General features: G+C 39.3%; 1 protein-coding gene across 1 annotated transcript in view; it reads left to right on the top strand.

The window, feature by feature from the left end:
- Dnai1 (dynein axonemal intermediate chain 1) overlaps positions 1-18835 on the top strand; it is a 72706-nt gene that overhangs the window by 8679 nt on the left and 45192 nt on the right. The window contains exons 2-4 of the mRNA XM_012514912.2: positions 15673-15705; positions 17426-17524; positions 17704-17784. Coding sequence (XP_012370366.2) covers positions 15673-15705; positions 17426-17524; positions 17704-17784 — 213 coding nt within the window. The remainder of the gene's footprint in view (positions 1-15672; positions 15706-17425; positions 17525-17703; positions 17785-18835) is intronic.

Genomic DNA, 18835 nt, shown 5'->3' with positions numbered 1-18835 from the left:
CACACCCGGTTTCAGTGGCCGTGCCTAGGGTTCTGGGGCCAGTATGGCATATGGTACCAGGGATTGAGATTGAATTTGAGTCCTTGTGCTTACAGGCAGGTGCTTAGACCATCGATCTATCTCCCTAGTCCGAGACACATCATATTTTAGATAAACTTTTTAAATTTCAAAGAAGTTTACTCAAGTTACTTCAAACAAAGTATGAGAGAAGAAGAAAGGTGCTCATGTAGAGGTTTGTAGATAGATATTATAAATATATAAATAACCTAAAGTTGAATTGGGTTTGTTTGGTTTGCTTTGTTTTTGATATATCACAAGGTGGCCTTGAACTCACAATGTAGTCTAGGCTTGCCTTGAGCTCATTGAAATCCTCAGTCTCTAGAATGCTATGATTATGGGCATATACCACCATACCTGGCTTAAAATTGGATTTGGAAAGTTATTCATTCTAAAACAGATATAGGAATTAATAAAATACAGTACCTCCCACAGCCTCACTACTTCTCTTAGTGACTATGTTCCTTTCCCTGTTCATAATCAGCCAGTTTTCCCATAGTTTCTTCTCCTTTATAACTTTAGGGTTTCTAGCTTATCATGGCTGCTGTGACCTCTCTCTACCCCACAAGCATTTCCATCAATATCTTCAATTACCAGCTCTCTCTGTAGTCCTTGGTTCAAACTCTTTTTTTAAAAAAAAAATCTTTTAAATTTATTTGGTACAGGGTCTCGTGACACAGCTCAGATTCTTGATGATCCTCCTGTCTTAGCCTTCCCAGTGCTGGGATTGCAGGCGTGCACCCACCATGTGCAGTTTCAGGACCAGCACAGTGCACCAGGTGTTCTGGGCTCCAGCCCCCTTGGTTCAAACTCTTTTTTTTTGTACTTTTAGGGAAGGGTCTACAGGGTGTTCGGGATCTCAGTATAGATCAGACTCAGTGATCTGCCTGTTTACAGCCTCCCAAGAGCTGGGATTACAGGCACATGCCACCATGTCCAATCTCAATTGCCGGCTCAGCGGGGCTGGAGTGGCAGGCCTGGGGGTGGAACCCCCAGCCCCCGCACCTGCTTGCAGGCACTTTAATCCGCTGAGCTATTTGGCTGGCTCTACCCTGGTTCAAACTCTTAAAAAAGAAATCTGGGACTGAGAAAATAGCTCAGTGGTCTAATGCCTGTCTGGCAAGCACAAGGACCCAGGTTTGATCCCCAGTGCTACATGCAGTGCTGTCTCTGAGACAGGGCTTGGTGGTGCACGCCTATAATCCCAGTGCCGGGGAGGGTGAGACGGGAAAATCACTATGAGTCTGAGCTGCATAGCAAGACCCTAAACTAAATAAATGTTTTTTTAATAAAAAAATCTACTTGGCCCTCGCTATCTCTTCTGTTTATGGCAGGCTGTAAGCAAGGAATAGAGTCTAGGATTCTTAAAGCAGCCAAATCTGACAGCAGAGAAGTTTGCCTTAGAAGAAGCTATTCTATTTACTTGGCTACTCCAGTGTAAAATATAACTTGCTTTACTCTAAAGTAATTCTATGTTTTTTCTCATGAATTGTATAGAAAAGGATTTCAGATTTTTTCTAGTCCAGTGCCTTCATTCAGGGCTGATATTTACATTACAAAAGGCTCTATCCTTTACAAAAGCCTTGACTGTACGATTTTTAACACAGTATGTTTCTGCAGTGAATTTTAAAATACAGCACACTTTGTATATAACTCTTTTTTAAAAAAAACAAATATTAATATATTTGGCTACTTAAGTGGAACAATATTGATTACAATCAGTTATTTTTTTCAAAGTTTTATTGATAAACAGATAGCAATGAGACAGTTTCAAATCAAATCGGAAGTACAGTTTCAACAAATAATACACTGCATATGTTCTTCTTAGTTGTATATAACTCTTAAAGATATTGACTTCAAGACATATTCTGGCTAAGATGAAGCAATTAATAAATCCATCTTGTTCTTCCACTATAGACAATGATGCAGGTGGGCAGAGTGTCAGAGGCAGCTGTTTTTAGGCATTGGACAACAGACAATGCAGGAAGTAGGTCCTGATGGGAGAAAAACATCCACAATTAGTCCTACACTTACTCTTGCTCCCCACCTAGGGATAATTTCTTGATCATGGTGGGAAGATTGATTCAAAGGAGAGAATTGTAGTACCATAATATAACTCAAATATCAGAAAGAATAGGCAAAGACTTTAAAGCTACTATAAAGATATGCTTACGGATTTACAGAAAATATTGTCTTCATGGATAGCTATATGGATATTATGGTTTATACCTAGATGTCCTCCTAAACCCTTGTAAGATTACAGGTAGGACCGCTGGAAGGTGATGGGATTATAAGAGCACTATAGCTGACTGCCGTTAGAAGGGGGGCTCATGGGAAGAAATGGTCACTGTGGGTGTGACCTAGAAGATGATAGCTTCCTTCTTGCCTCCTCTCTTTTTCTGCTTCCTGTCCATAATGCTATAAGAAGCTCTGTGCTGTCATGCCATCCTGCTTTGGAGCCACCCTCCTATGGACTAAAACCTCTACAAATTGTGAGCCAAAACTTTTCGTCATTGAAGATGTGGGTATTGGATATGGGGTCTCAGCAACAAGAAAGTCACTAAAACAATATGGAGTCTGAGCAGACATACAGAAATGATAGAAAATACAATATCAGAAATTAAAAAATTCAGGGCCAAGGAGATAGCTCAGTGCAATAAGTGCTTGCCTGGCAAGTGCAAGGTCCTGAGTTCAGTCCCTGGTACCGAAAAAAGAAAAAAAAAAAAAAAAAGAATAGTATAAAGTAACATATCCCTACATTGGGGGCCTGGAAGATAGCTCAGTAGAATAAGCACTTGCCTATCAAGCACAAGGGCCTGAGTTCAATCCCTGGTTCTGCAAAAAAAATAAAAATAAAAATAAAAAAAAAAAAAAAAAATAAAAAATTCATTGGATGGTCTTAACAGTTGAATGTGAGTATAGATCCATAGAAACTATCCAACTTGAAGAACAGAAAGAAGCAAGTTTTTCTTTTTAAGGAGCTATCGTGACCTGTGAAATATATCATGTATGTATTTAGAAGATGTATGCAATTAAAATACCAAATGAAAAAAGAAGAAAAGGAAAAAATACTTGAAAAATTGGTCAAAAATTTTCTGAACTTGTTGGAAAACAGAATCATCAGCAGCTTGGTCGGCTTCAAGAAGGATAATTACAAATAAAACTATGTCTAGGACACTTATAGTCAAACTAGTGAAAACAAAACAGAAAAATAAAATCTTTGGAAGTAGTCAGAGAAAAATGACACATTGTATACAGGGATTGGTAATATAAATTATTACTTAACTTATAAATTATAAATTTATCTGACATCATAAGCAATGGAGGCCAGAAGACAATGGGATTACATACTTAGAGGATTGAAATGTATTATTGTCAGCCCAGCATTCTATGTCCCACATCTCACCTAGGCCCTCAAAAAGGAGGGCAAAAGAAACATATTTACAGATAAACCACAGCTGAACGAATTCATCACATCATCTATCAGGAATAAGAAGTATTGCTAGTGGTTAACATGTGGGCAAAGACAAAAGACTACCTTTTTTCCTCTATTTTTTTTTCTTAAAAGACATATAACTGTTTAATGCAAAAAATGTCATTCCTAGGGCCAGCCAGATAGCTCAACAGACTAAAGTACCTGTTTAGGCAGACACAGGGGCTGGGAGTTTGATCCCCGGGGCTGCAGTGCCAGCCCGCCCCTGGGGTGTGCTGAGATGGCGATTGAGACTGGGCATGGTGGCATGTGCCTGTAATCCAAGCACTTAGGTGGCTGAAAACAAGAGAATCACTATGAGTCTGATCTACTTAGTGAGACCCTATAGACCCTATCCTAAATACATACAATAACAATAATAATAATAATAATAATAATAATATTGCTAAATGGGTCTTATAATGTATGTTTTCATGTATGATACATAAAAACAATAGGAAGGGATAATGATGGCAAATGGAGTTATGGCAGAGATGAAGGGTAAAGAGGTGTTTGCTATTTATTGTTTGGGGGTATTTTGTTTAGTTTTTGTTTTGAAGGTTTTGCTTTTTTCTTTTCTTTTTTTGAGACAGGGTCTCATTACATAGTTCAAGCTGACCTTGAACTCACTTATATAGCCAAGACTGGCCTTGAAGTTGTGGCAAACCTGCTGCCCAAGTCCTGAGATTACAGACTTAAGCCACCACACCGGGCTCTTGTCCCCCCCCCCCCCAACCGGGGATTGAATTTAGGCCCTTGTGCTTGCCAGGGTAGCGCTTATTCTACTGAGCCATCTCCCCGCCCCTCTGGCTCTTGCTATTTATTCTTAGTAGATAGTGGTAAATTTAGAATGCATGTTGTAAACTCTGCATACATCCACATGCAAAGACACACAAAATACAAAGTGGTCAATAGAGAAAATTAAATGGAATGTTTTAAAAATTCAATTAATATAAAAGAATACAGAAAATGAATATAACCAAATTATAAAAAAAGAGAAACATGTTAAAGGCAGCCATTCTCTTACTCATGAGAATCCAGGAAAGCCCAATCATATAATGACTAAAAGAGGTGTGTTCAAGAATAAAGGCATGGAAAGAGTGAAAACAAAAGAATGAAAAAAATACACTGTGTGAATGGCTAAACATAAGTGGCTATCATTATCAGACAAAGTAGGCATCAAGATAGGAAGTATTCCCAGAGATAAGTACAAAGGAACATTTTAATGATGATAAAAGGCCAATTCAAGGCAGAGATATAAAAATCAGAATGTATGCTCCTATGAATAGAACTTCAAAATGTGTGAATTAACTGACAAAATGAAAAGGGGAAATAGAAATATTCACAATAGTAGAGATTGTTAACATTTCTCTCTCAGTAATTGAGAGATGCAGAAAATTTGTTGTCAACCAACTTGACCTAATTCACATTTATAGGACATTACAGTCAAGAACTACATGATGAAAACTATACCCAAGAACGGCAGAATGTTTGCAAAGGTCAACCAAATACTAGGATATAAAATATATTTCAAAAGATGAACTCTTACAGATTTTAATTGAATCCAAATTCAACAACCATCAGTGACAAAAAATACTAGGAATAGTTTGAACAAAGTAGAATCAAACAGTACCTTAAAAATCTCCACAGGGGCTGGAGAGATGGCTCAGTGGTCTAAAGCACCTACTTGGAACAAGCTTGGCAAAGCAGAGGGACCACGGTTCGATCCTCCAGCACCACATGCCAGCCAGCTGCGCCCCCTGGTGGGCTGAGCTGGCCACACACACACACACACACACACACACACACACACAATAAATAAATAAATGTTAAAAAAATAAAATAAAATGTACCAATAAAATTAATTTAAAAAAAAATCTCCACATATGAGGCTGGGGAGATGGCTCAGTAGAATAAGTGTTTCTAGGGCAAGAGCAAGGGTCTGAGTTCAATCCCTGGTTCCGCCAAAAAAAAAAAAAAAATTCCACATATTTAGAAACTAAAGAATATATTTTTTAGTTGCTTGGTACTGGAGATTGAACCAGACTTCTATGTATGCTAGGCAAGAATTCTTATCACTGAGGTATATTCCCAGTACTTTTAAAAAAATTTATTGGTTTTTTAAGTTTATTTAAGGGAAGGGTCTACAGGGTGTTCAGGGTCTCACTACTAGATCAGATTCATAGTGATCTGCCTGTTTACAACTTCCCAAGAGCTGGGATTACAGGCGCGTGCCACCACGCCCAGTCTCCAATACTTTTTAAATTTTGTTTGAAGCAGTGTCTCACTAAGTTACCCAGGCTGGTTCTGAACTTGCAACCATCCTGCCTTATTCTCCCCATAGCTAGAGAGTTACAGGTGTGAGTCACGATAACTGGCTTAAAGAACACATTTCTAAATGACCCATGAGTCAAATTACAAAGGAAATTTAAAAATATTCTATTGAGTAGTATTGAAAATATATCAAACATGTGGGGGCTTCTTACATGGTACTCTGTGGAAGTGCAGAACTTTAATACTATATTAGAAAAGAATAAAGGTGTAAGATCAATGTCCTTATATTCAACCCTAAGTGTACAGAAAGAGGAATAAGTTAAATTTAAGCTAGTAGAAGCAAGACAAAGATAAAAAGGAAGAAAAATAGCAAAGATTTGGAATGAAAGTCACTACGGAGATATTTCTACAGAGCTTACAGATATTAAAAAGGATAATAGAGTAATATTACCAACTATCTGGTAAAGCTCATGAACGTAAATGGAATGAACAAATTTCTTTAAAAACACTGTTTACTTCAACTGACACAAGAAGAAATGGGAAATACAACATATCTATTAAAGAAATGAAATTCATAATTAAAAATTCTTCCACAAAGGAACTCCAGCTGCAAATGGTTTCACTGATGTATTGTATCAAATATGTAAGGAATAAATAATACTGGTCTTGACAGGTGCAATGGTACATGCCTGTAAAACAGCTACTTGAAAAGTTGAAGCAGGAGGATTGCAACTTTGAACAATCTAAGAACACTCTGTCTCCAGAACAAACGAACAAAACATCAATGTTACACAAATCTGAAAGCAAATAGAGGACAAGGAAATAAAATTTCTACCTATTTTATTTCAGAATAACTCTGATATCAAAATCAAAGCTATTACACAAAAAGAAAATTACAGATTAATCTCCCTTGTGAAAATCAATAAATACAAACAAATTTAATGAAATAGTAGTACAGCTCTACAAGCAATATATAAAGAGAACAATATGTTAAACCAAGGGCAGTTTCTCTCAAGCATACAAAGTTAGCTTAAGAAAATCAAAATATTTCTTCATATTAGCGGAATAAAGGGAAAAAAATCATATGGTGACATTATAGCAGATTCAGAAAAAACATTGATGACATTCAACACTCATCCACAAAAGATGCTATAAGAGTCAGATAGAATTAGATTTTCAAAAATGTTTAATAAGTACATTGAAAGATGGTATGTAAGTGGAAAGTATTTTTCCTGTTATAGCTCTGCTTTACCACCCTGAATTACAGGCTTTTTCTGACAAGGACATCTTGGCACCTGAACAACATGCTTTTCAATTATTCATTTTATGCCCTCAGAAGAGCCAATTGGCTTGCAGACAGAATATGATGGAATAATTTAAAAAAATGACAACCATGAAAGTCTGTATTGCCACCAGTACTTGAAAGCTTACTGTGTGCTGTGCTCTGAAAAAGTGCATTTTTGTATCAATTTTACTTTATTCGCACAGTAATTCCATGAATTACTTAAGGTATGATTTTTTTTTTTTTACTTTATGGATGAAAGCATGGAGATTAGAGAATACTTTGCTCAGTCTCACATGCAGTGTGTAGCAGAGGCAGGAATCCAGCCATGGCTGACACTAAAGTTCTGCCCTACTCCTTCTCAGTATTGGGACTGAACCCAGAGAGGACTCAGCTTCATCCTGAGAGATTTTTAAAAATTTTATTTTGGGGCAGGTTCTTCCTGAATTGTCCGGCCTCAAGCATTTTGTCTTCCTGAGTAGCTGACAATGAGCTATATCTCTTAAATTCCATCCTCCCTTGCTTCTGCAGACTTAGTTGGGAAGGGTCTGTCTTGAGTTGTCTTTTGTCCTCCTGTACTTTTATGGAGGGACAGGGCTGGGCTTATATCTCTCCACTAATACTGAATTAATAGGAAAGAAAACCTCTTTTACTGTACTTGGTGATTTTTAAAATTCTCAGCATGTAATTATAAAATAGCACACATTCACATGAAAAATATTAAAACCAAAACAATGCACAACCTTAGTCCTCTGCATAATCCCTAATCATATTACCTGTACAAGACCATTATCAACAGAATCTATATAATTTTCTAGCAGTTTTCTATGTCAATACAAATATACAAACATGTATAGTATTAAAGTAAGCAAATATATCTTTGTTCCTGTAACTTTTTTTTTTCAGTTCAGATGATGGAATCTCAGGGCCTTACACATGATAGCGCTCTATCATTGAACTATACCATTAGTCCCTGGAATTTGCTTTTTTATTTAGCAAAATACATGTTGGAGAAGTTTCCAGAATAATACATGAAAATTTACATCATTCTTTTATTGCTTGTAATAACATTCTATTTTTAAAATTTAATAGACAATAATAAGTATGTCAGTTTATTACATACCACATATTTTGAAATAGATACATCGTGGAAAGGTTACATTTTATCTAATTAACATGCATTACCTCATGTGTTTGTGTGTGTGGTTAGAATACTTACAATGTACTTACTCTTTAGCAAGTAGCAACTCTACTTTAGCAATTTTCAGTAATACAACATATTGTTATTAACTAGTCACTGTGTACAATATCCATTTTTTAAAAAAACATGCATAATATCCTATTGAATTGCTATAATTTATTTTATTTACTTAATGAGACTCAATGAATATTTAGTTTTTACCACTTAAAATATTACAAATAATATTAATATTGTAATATTACTATTACAATTAATTTGTAATATTACAAATTAATTTGTCAAGTTTTCAAAAATTTTTTTCAAGTCTTCATTTTTGCAGCAAGCAAGCAATATAAGTACAATATGTGTACCAAGTTTCTATTAAAATTTTTTCAAGAAAGTAGAGTTGCAGCTGTGTATGGTGTGGATGCCTATAATCCAGTACTTGAGAGGCTAAGGCAGTACAATCACAAGTTATAACCCAATATGGGCAACTTAACAACTGACTATCTCAAAATAAAAAAATTTAAAAGGCTGGGGATGGAGTTTAGTGCAAAGGCCTGGGTTCAGCCCCCAGTACCACAAAAGGAAGGAAGTGGGGGGAGAGGGAAAGAAGGAAGGAAGAGAAAGAGAGAGGAAAAGAGCCTTTGAGGGAGAGAGAGGTAGGGAGACAGAAAGAAAGAGAAGTTTGTTGTCCAATTGAAGGTTACATACATTGTAATTTTTTGTACATATTGCCAAATTACACTGCCAAAAGTTTGCATCTATTTGTATTCTTAGAACAGAGTATGGTATTTCCTATTACCCTACATACTACTGTTTCAAAACTTCAAGAGTTCGTTCAGCTACAACATTTATTGGGTGCCTTCTATGTGTTTTAGGCATTGCTCTAGGCTCAGGGATCTGAAATGCATTTGGTATATAGCTGGAAGAAGGTTTGTTGATGAATTACCATTCCTTTGGGACGAAGAGCTTCTACTCTTTTAGAAACTGAAATTGCAAGCTGGTGAGGTATTTAGTTTCAACTTAGCTTAATGGAAACCTGTTAGTTTTAAAATAAGGACCAAGATGACAGAAATGGTAAATGAAGTCTCCTGGGCCCCAGGAAGGGGGATACAGCATCTGTGGGCTTGCATGCTTTGAAGAGTCTGTCTTTCCAGGAACAATCATGTTTCAGCCTTGAATTCATGCGGGAGATGTGAGCTGCTAAAGACTCAAGTCTTCCCTAGGGCAGGTGCTTCTTAGTAGGCAAAGGGGCTACACAGGTCCTGCATGGCTAAGGACAAAGATGAATCTACCAATGGAAATGCAGAGCTACCAGCAGTCACTTACTGGACATGAACTCTGGCCAGGCAAACACTGTGTACTTAAATGTGCATCAGCTCATTAGCCCTCATATCAAACCAGTGGTTGACAGAATGTACTTTAAAGAGCCTCAGAGAACATGAGTAATCCGCCTAGGACCATAGGATTGACAGGTAGAATGGCAGATGATCAAGCCCAAGTATGGCTGACTTTAAGCTCACCCTTGGGTTCCATGAATCTATTTGATCCCATGGTCTTTGTAAAAACCATGTTGTCATGATAGAGAATAGCTTAAGAATTTTTATCTCTGTATCTCCCCTAGAGTATACTCAGGGACAAGTACATCACTTATACCATTCAGTAGTTCCTGAACCAAAATGGTTTGAATGCTGGGAGTAAGCAATAATAATTGTTTTGAATTGGGTGTGGTAGCACACACATGGATCCCTGCATAGTGGGAGGCTGAAGTAGGAAGGTGACAAACTGGAGTCCCAACTGAGCAATTTAGCAACTTAGTAAAGTCTTGACTCAGAATGAAAAAAAATTAAAAAGGGATGAGGTTGTAGCTGCAAAGGTCCTGGGTACAACCTCCAATGCTACCAGTAAACAAACAAACAAACAAAAAAAAGAAACCCTTAGACTGACAAGAAATTTTGTTTTCCAAGTACCCTTCAATTGACCATATCATTTGATGTAAACAATTCTCAGTAACTTTGTCTCTAAAATCGAGTGATTTTAGCTATTTTGTAAGGAGGATATGAGACTTGGGTATTGCAACTCTACAGTGTCTGGCAGGGTGCCTGCCCACTAGTGGTGCCCATTGGATTGCAGCGAGGGATGGGGCAGGGTCACTGATCTCTCCCTGACCCTCTCTTCTTCTAGCCCATCTACAGATTATGCTAAGTGAATATACCTCAAGCTTCTGTCTTGGTAGTCTCTGCTATAAATGAGAATGCCTCTTATCAGCTGTCTCATTCTGTCTCAGTTCCTCTCCACAGCTTTCCAGACTTCCTTGGAGCCTACTCTCCAATCTCTGATTTCTTCAAGTGTCCTAGGATAGAGCAAGTAGAGCTACACAGAGAGGTGCTTATGGAAAGGGATAACCCTGAGTGATGTCAATCCACAAGGAGGGATGTTAACCTAAAGATCACCTAAAAGTAAGCATGAGCCAAGGAGGTGCTCCAGAACTGTGCCTAAAGAACCAGGGAGTAGTACTAGGCATGGTAGCACATGCTTGTAATCCTAGCACTTGGGAGGCTGAGATAGGAGGATCACTGTGAATTTGAGGCTGGCCTGGGTTGCATAGTGATACCCTAAGATATATGATAGATAGATAGATAGATAGATAGATAGATAGATAGATAGATAGATAGATAGATAGATAGACAGACAGACAGACAGACAGATGGATAGAAACCAAAAACAAAAATAGAAATAGGTTGTTAAAGGTCCAGAGAGGCGGCATCTTAGTGGGATAGCTGCACTCATGCAGAGCATTAATTTCAGGGTGTTCACTGTGGCCAGATGTCTTAGTTGGTAATATTGAGGGAAAGTAGCAAAATGCTTGGGACAAAGCAGCAAAATCAGGTGATCCAGGAAAGAGGTCCTATGAGCCTGGAGAAAGAGTTTGTGAAATATGCCCCGCACTTCATGTGGGCAGTTCCTGCCAGGCCAGCCGCTCTCACCTGCCCAAGTGCAGGAGCCATATTTGACACACAGGCTCGGCCTCCCTGCATGCACAGGTCTTTCATGTGTGCACCTAAGGAGAGCCCTAAGTAACTGACGTGGTGGGAGGGAAAGAGCAGGAATGAGGTGAATACAGAGCCATCATAGGGAGCTTAGACTTTTTCTCCTAACTCATAAGGAGTTCTTGGAGTCTTTAAATCAGAAGAGTAACATGATCAGATTTATGTTTTGGAGAGATTATTTATAAGTAGTGATTAAAAGTTTAGTTTTAAATTCTAGTCAACTTTGGGTCAGTTGCTTGATCTCTCTCTGTCTTGCTTTCCTGATCAGTACCCTGAGAGTAGTAACAACTCTGAACCTACAGGATAGTTGAACAGATTAAGTGAGATAATTTACATAAATAGCTAGTAAATGATTAGGTCCAATTAAGTGCTCAATACCAGAAAATTATAATGATAAATTACTAGAGTAAAGAGGAACTGGAGACAGGGAGATAAAATATGGTTAGGCAAGTTTCAGCAAGCACCTCAATGAAGCGGATGTAAATGGAACAGATAGTTATGAAAGATATTGAAGAGATCAAATCATTGATTTGGGGATATAATACTAACGAACAGGTACAAATAAGGCAGGCATCGGCACCAGCAAGAGTGACTAAAGCATGGTGGTATACTTGAATGAGAGAGGGAATGCTAGGGCAAGTGGGAGTTGGGGGTTGATTTTTAAGATACTGAGTACCCTAAGATCAGTATCAACATGAGGCATTGGAAGATCTAAACTGCAGAAAGAGATGAAGGTATGAGTGGTGGAAGAAGCACTCAAGGGGAATACATAGAATCAGAGGACCACAGCGTCTTGCATACTGCATGGCCCTGGAAGGGGATGGTCAAGGATACTGAGAAGGAACCACAGGAGGGCCTGGTGACATGGAATTAAGGTGGAGAAGTTTCAGGGAGAGAGGGAGCCCTCAGCAATGTTAGGTTCTATAAGAAAATTGAGAAATGACTAGTAATCAGTCACCTAGTTGTTCCTGATGCCTTCTATAAAGAGAAGTGAACTCTGTCCAAGTGCTAGGCTCTGGGATAGTGGCCCAAAGATGGACAAGATACAGTTCTTCCCTCAGGGTGTTCACGCTGGAGTGCCTAACAGTGAGAATAGAAAATTGCTCAACTGTGAAGATCTGTTATGGGGCATCTGTTAATCTGATTGATTACCAGGGTTAAGTTTTCTGCCATGGTGGCCTGAGTAGATTTCTATTTCCTGCCTCATTCTTTCATAGATGTCCCCCTGGCCAAGTAGACTTGGTCAAGAGAAGTGGGTCTTCTTTGGTCAATAGCATAAGAATGGTGTACTCATTTGCTGGAATTTCCAAGCCACTTCCCATATGCAGTACAGAATTCTCATTCTTTTCATAGTGCTATCCCCTTTTATAGACCAAAACCTATAGACAACAGAGTGTCTGAAGATACATTTGGTCCTTCATTTCGCAACAGCCAAGTCATGGTGGTGGAAGTTGATGGGAGACCTATCAAAGTGAGGAAAGGAAGAGTAGAGGAAGATAGGAGGAAGGTGGTAACATATCAGGAGTTAGATTTTAAAAAAAAAAACCCTACCAGAAGCTAGTTGAGTAGGCTTTTGTCAGGCAGACATAGGAGGAGCAGAAAGGGAGAAGGGAAAGATGACATTCCTAGCAGGAGGAATAGTAAAAGCAGAGGAAAAGAGGTGAGAAGGCCCAGGTCAGACTCAGGGACTGTGAGTAGCTTCATTGGATTGTACCTCAAAGTCTTAGCACATGGGAGGGTAGGAGATCAGGCTGGATTAGAGAGTTTGAGCCAGATGATGGAGTTCCAAGGGCCCAGAAAGAGTGTGCTTTCTTCTTCTGTGGTTTGATGGCTTCTGGGAGGGACTATCTAAAGCTTTTCAGGAATTCAGGCTTGTCTGTCTCAGGCTACTACTTCTGGAAGACCAAGGGCCTGAAGTGGCAGCCTGACATTCAATCTCCTTTGCCATGGTTGGGAAGTCAGGGCTGCAGCTGATTTTATTGGCCTGTTTTGCATTTATTATAGTGTGGCTTTTATAGTGTGTTAATTGAAATATTTCCAACTGCCAAAAACAATTACACTCAAATTGCCTTGTCAGTTCTTTTATTGCCAGATAAATGTTTCACAGACATATTTACAGGGGGCAGTGGTAACTGGATCTCGTTTTCTATTTAAGTCTGGTGGTTTGGGTTGGGATTGGCCTTCCAGTGCTCTGTTGTGGGCCAGAGAGCTGTTGGATGTTGTGAAGCTTCCATCCTGTTACCTTAGAGATCAGAGGCTTTTCAAAGGAGAGTTTTCTGGTTCATGTGGCTTAGCTTCAGAGAAGAATTTCCATCCCTGGAAACCTTGGCAACCTGGAAGAAATCTGAATCTCATTGCCCACCCAACCAGCCCAAGCTAAGCATGGTGTTTCTCTCTTTGCCTGGAATGCCTTTCCTCCCTCTCATGATCCAAGTTGCTCCCAAAGAACCTATCACTGTAAGAACTGTAAAAGCCCATTTGGTGTAGTCTACCTCTCTCACTTTGCCTTTGGAAAACTAAGATCTGGAGACTTCAAAATAACACAGGTGGTCAGTTACAGAGGTGGGAACAGACATCTCTTTCCAACAATGTTCCATGATGGCCACTAACATCTTCCCTTAACTCATATGTCTCTGTTGTCTTGACCCCTCATTCAGTGCTTTCACACTTGTTGTTCAGAGGATGCCTCTCCTCTGTCTCTGGCCCCTACTGTTGATCCTGTTGATGCTGGATCACCTGACACACTTATATATATACTGTGTGATTTTTGTTCAGTAGAACATTTTATTATATCTGTCATTGTTCTCTTGCTTTTGTACAGCTGTTCTTTCTGAAAAACATCTTCTCCACCTAGGCAACACATGTTAGTCTTTGACACCTACCTAAAAAAATATCACCTCTGGAACATTTCCTAAGTACCTTGCCAAGGTAGGTGCCCCCATGCATTCCTGTAGAACCTGTGAACAGATACCTGATTGGTGGCACAGAGCCAGCTTTTCAAGGACCATATGCTGAGTAATGAGTCCTAATCATACACATCTGTCCTCCATAGACCCTGATCAAACTGGGGTAGGGACCTCATCTTTCTTTGTCTTTGTCCCACTGCTTAAGGTAGTGCCTGGCTTATAAATAGATAGTCCCCAAATGTTTACCAAGTTGAATGGAGTATGCTGTTTTTCTTAATCAGGTTTTTGTTACTATAAGAAAATACCTCAGGAAGGACCCTTTTGAAGAAAAGAGGTTTATTTTAGTTCTCAGTGCTGGAGATTCAAGAGATCCTGCTTCAGCTGGCTGTAGTGAGGACCTAATGGCAGACAACAGAGCTTGTACAGGGAGTAGGATTACATGTTGAACCAGGAAAGGTGGGGTCTTTCCCTATTTATAATCACCCTCTCTGAAAACTACCAGGGCTATCTTAATTCCTTTTGAGAGCATGTCTCCAGTGACCCAAGGACGTCCCCTTAGATCTCATATCTTACAGGTTCTGTCATCTTCCATCAACACCACCTTGGAGATCAGGCATTCAATATATAAGCCTTTGGAACATACTCAAACCATATCTAAACCATATGCTCTTAGCAACATAAAATTTTGCATGTTAGAACTGGAAGCTTATCATGTCCATACTATATCTTTTCCTGTTGAAGAAATTGAATCTCAGAGAGGAAAAGGTTTTTCGCAGGCTCACAAGGACTGATAGGTTTTGATGTTATTCACTCATTTGTTCCATATTTTGAACATCTACTATGGTCTGAGGGTTTTTCTAGGTACTAGAATATAGCAGTGTACAAAGCAAATAAAGTAATGGCTCATAAGAAGCTTGTATTTATCCCAAACAGGTGTTTATAAATATGATCTGCCATTGAAATCCCATTACTGCTTAATACAGAGCTGAACACTTAGAATATTCTTTTAAGGTATTTGTTGAATTAGATGGAATTAAGAAATGCCCCGTGCTAGGGTTGGGTGTAATTTAGAGATAGAACATTCACCTAGCTTGTGGAAGACCATGAGTTCAATACCTAGTAGTGCCAGAAAAAGGAAGGAGGAGAGAATGAGGGAGGGGAACAAGGAGGAGGAAGGGAAGGGTCGAGGAGAGGAGGAAATACTCAGTGCTTGTCATCTAGGTACTCTTTATAGGTTAGCCTCTCTGATGCCGAAACAGGGCTGCTCAGGTATGGATCCTCCTTGTCTGGACTAAGAAGCACAGGTTGCCACTGCAAGTTTTTCTGAGAGTTGAAAAAGCTCACTGTCCTTGATTGTGAGGTCCTTGGGTGAAATTGTCTCTGTAGCCCCATTTGTGATATTCCCATGTCAACGTGCTTATGACGTCCCTTCTCTTCTGTTCTTTCAGAGTGTTAACATGGGCAAAGGAGCAAGAAAGAGAGTAAGTACTGAGATCACCAGAGTCTCTCAGCAAGATGCTAGTGACATTTTCTATAGTGAAAATATTACTTATATATATTTAGAAGATTCAAACGAGTGAGAATAATGGTGAAATTACCTCTTAAACTACTCTCCTGGGTTAACATTTAATTAACATGGGATGTTATATCCTTTCAGATGTTTCTGCATATATAAAAATTATATGTATTTATTTTTTCACTAAAATCAAACAGTACATAGATTATTTTATGCTTCATTTTGCATACTATACTTAGAATATATTTCATTGCTAGTAAGTATACTTTTATTTTTTGAAATAATGTCTCAGTATTTACTTCAGGCTGGCCTTAAACTCACTTATGTAGCCCAGGCTGGCCTTGAACTGATGGAGATCCTCCTGCCTCAGCCTCCCAAAAGCTGGGATTACAGGTGTGTGACACCATGCCCAACCTGTAAATATACTCTTGTAGCATCATTTGAAATCACTACATAATATTTTGCCATATGGTCCATAAGTCTAAACCATAATTTGTTCAACTGTGCTCCATTGTTTGACATTTAAGTGTTTTTCTTCTTTTTCACTATTATGATCAATTTTTAATAAGCCTTCATGCATTTAAATATTTGGTCATATCCTTGATAATTTCCTTAACATAAATTTATCCCCATAGAAATCTGAATCAATGAATATAAGCAGTTTATTAGGTTTTGGTAAAAACTTCCAAGTTGCTCTTTAAAAAGGTTATGTAAATTTATAGGTACCTCTTTCCTTTAACTTCACCAAAACTGGATGACAATTTGGTTGTTTTACAGTTTGCCAGTTTTATGCTAAAAGAAAAGTATCAGTGTTACATACTTTAATGGCTAGTGAGGATAAAGATTTTTAAAAATATGCCTTGGCCATTTTGGAAAGGTGTTTATTAGAGAAAACAAAACTGCTAGCCCTTGAGTATTAAAGTAAACAAGGGGGCTGGCGAGATAGCTCAGGTGGCTTAAGCAAGCTTAGGCAAACACAGGGATTGTGATTTGATCCCTAGCACCACAGGCTGTGCAAGCCCCCCGCCCCAGGGCAGGCTGAGCCAGCCACAGAGTCCTGGCCTTGTATTGTGGACCTGTAACCTCAGCTCTGCGAGGCTGAAAACAGGAGGATCACTATGAGTCCAAGCTGCATAGTCTGACGCTATTAAAACCAAATACAGTAAAAATAATAATAATAATAATAATAATATAAATAAAGTAACCAAGTGCAAGAAGGGTATTGTTTTAAGAGTAACATTAAGGTGGCAAATTGGAAAGTCAAGTATAAATTAGAGCACAGTTTGAATAACAGCCTGCATCCTTTCTGAATATCTAAGGCCCCGCACAAAGCTCAACCTTTGGCATTTAGTCCTGGACAGTATCTTCTAGGCTGCATTGAGGTGGGAAAGGAGAGAAGAGCCAGTTTTTCTGCTCTAATTACTGGGGCCACAGGCCTTCCACATCTAGCTAAGCCCTTCTTCTCCAGAGTGGAGATGGCTGTGATCTTCAAGGCAATGAGAACCTCAGCCTGTGCAGTGCCTTTGGACTCTTTAATGAGTGGCATGTTGCATATTTTGTATTCTGTATACAACAGGTGGAGCTTGGTTTCTAGGAGGATTTGTGGATGAAGGGCTTCCTGCAGTGTTACTTGCTTGTTAAGGCAAATCAGGTACTTCCAACTCTCATGTGAGGTTTTTGTGCAGGATGAAGATTCAGGAACTGAAGTGGGAGAAGGGGCAGATGAATGGGCTGTGTCCAAAGCTACAGTTAGACCCCCTGATCAGCTGGATTTGACTGATGCGGTGAGCAGCCTCCTGTCCTGTTCCTTCTACCTCCAGCTTCAGAGATGTATTCTTTATAGAGCAGTTTAGAAGCCCACACAGAGACTGGGTGTGGAATGTGTGCTGGTACCATGGGGAGCACTAAGCCTCAGAGGAGGTGGGAAAGCTTCATATGTGATCTTGGTATTTCTGTCCCTCAGGAGTTAAAGGAGGAGTTCACCCGGATCTTGACAGCCAACAATCCACATGCACCCCAGAATATTGTCAGGTACAGCTTCAAAGTAAGTCATTCTCTCCTAGGCAGGGCCTCTGTATTTTCTTGGGGCAGAAGTCACTTCCCACATTGCAAAAGCCTCTTGTTATTCTAGGAAATTATTTTTAAACTGAGGTCATTGGCTAGAATTCTGGAATTTTACATAAAATTTCTTTATGAATCTCCCATTTGGTCTTGCTAGTTACAGTCTGTTAAGTGCCTCTCAGATTCATGTTTTTTCAAGAATCTTTAAATGAATCATTTGGTTAGAAAAATACTCTTCCAAAAGAAAGAAATAAAATACTTTTTCAATATGTACAACACGTGGGCTGGGGAGATAGCTCAGGGCTAGGGAGATAGCTCAGTAGAATAAGCACTTGCCTGGCAAGCGCAAGGTCCTGAGTTTAATCCCCGGTATCACACACACAAAAAAAGGTACAACATGCATTTCACTAACATAAGCTATTGAATCTTCAGAAGCTGGACTTTCCTCTAGCAGATATCCCCCATAGACAAGAACATCCTGGTCTTTCTCCCACACCAGGCCTCTCCACCTGAGAAGAAACCTCAGAAAACTCATAATGCAACATTTCCTGACACCACAGCCAGGAAGGCAGGTGACCCCATGTGGCTAACTTTTCAATTGACAGGACACAAAACTGACTTCCACAGTTTGAAAAAGAAGAGCTTTAATTTTGCTTGTGGTTTCAGGGGACTCAGTCCATGGGTGATTGGCAGTACAGAAACATCATGGAGGAAAGGACATGGTGGGGCACAGCTGCTTGACTGCTGGCAGCTGAGAAGCACAGCAAGGGCATAATGCCAGCAAGGAAAGGGCCAGGGACCATGACCCACTCAGAGACACTCAGCCACTGCTCACCTCGACCACCAAGCCACAGTTAAGCTCCACTGTCACACTCCATGAGGGGCTTCCTTTAACACCCATGACATGGCCCAAGTTTTCACTTGCTAGACATGTCTGTGTTAAGTCTTTAGGGAAGATAGCACTGTTTTCAGCCACAGCAAGGTGTGCTCCTGAGTAAGGACTCAAGAGAATTTCAGAGTACATCTTTTTTTTT

This window comes from Octodon degus, unplaced genomic scaffold (genome assembly GCF_000260255.1).
Source record: "Octodon degus isolate 3935 unplaced genomic scaffold, OctDeg1.0 scaffold00045, whole genome shotgun sequence".
Taxonomy (NCBI): domain Eukaryota; kingdom Metazoa; phylum Chordata; class Mammalia; order Rodentia; family Octodontidae; genus Octodon; species Octodon degus.
The sequence above is the reverse complement of the archived record's forward strand: the minus strand, read 5'-3'. Positions and strand labels throughout refer to the sequence as shown.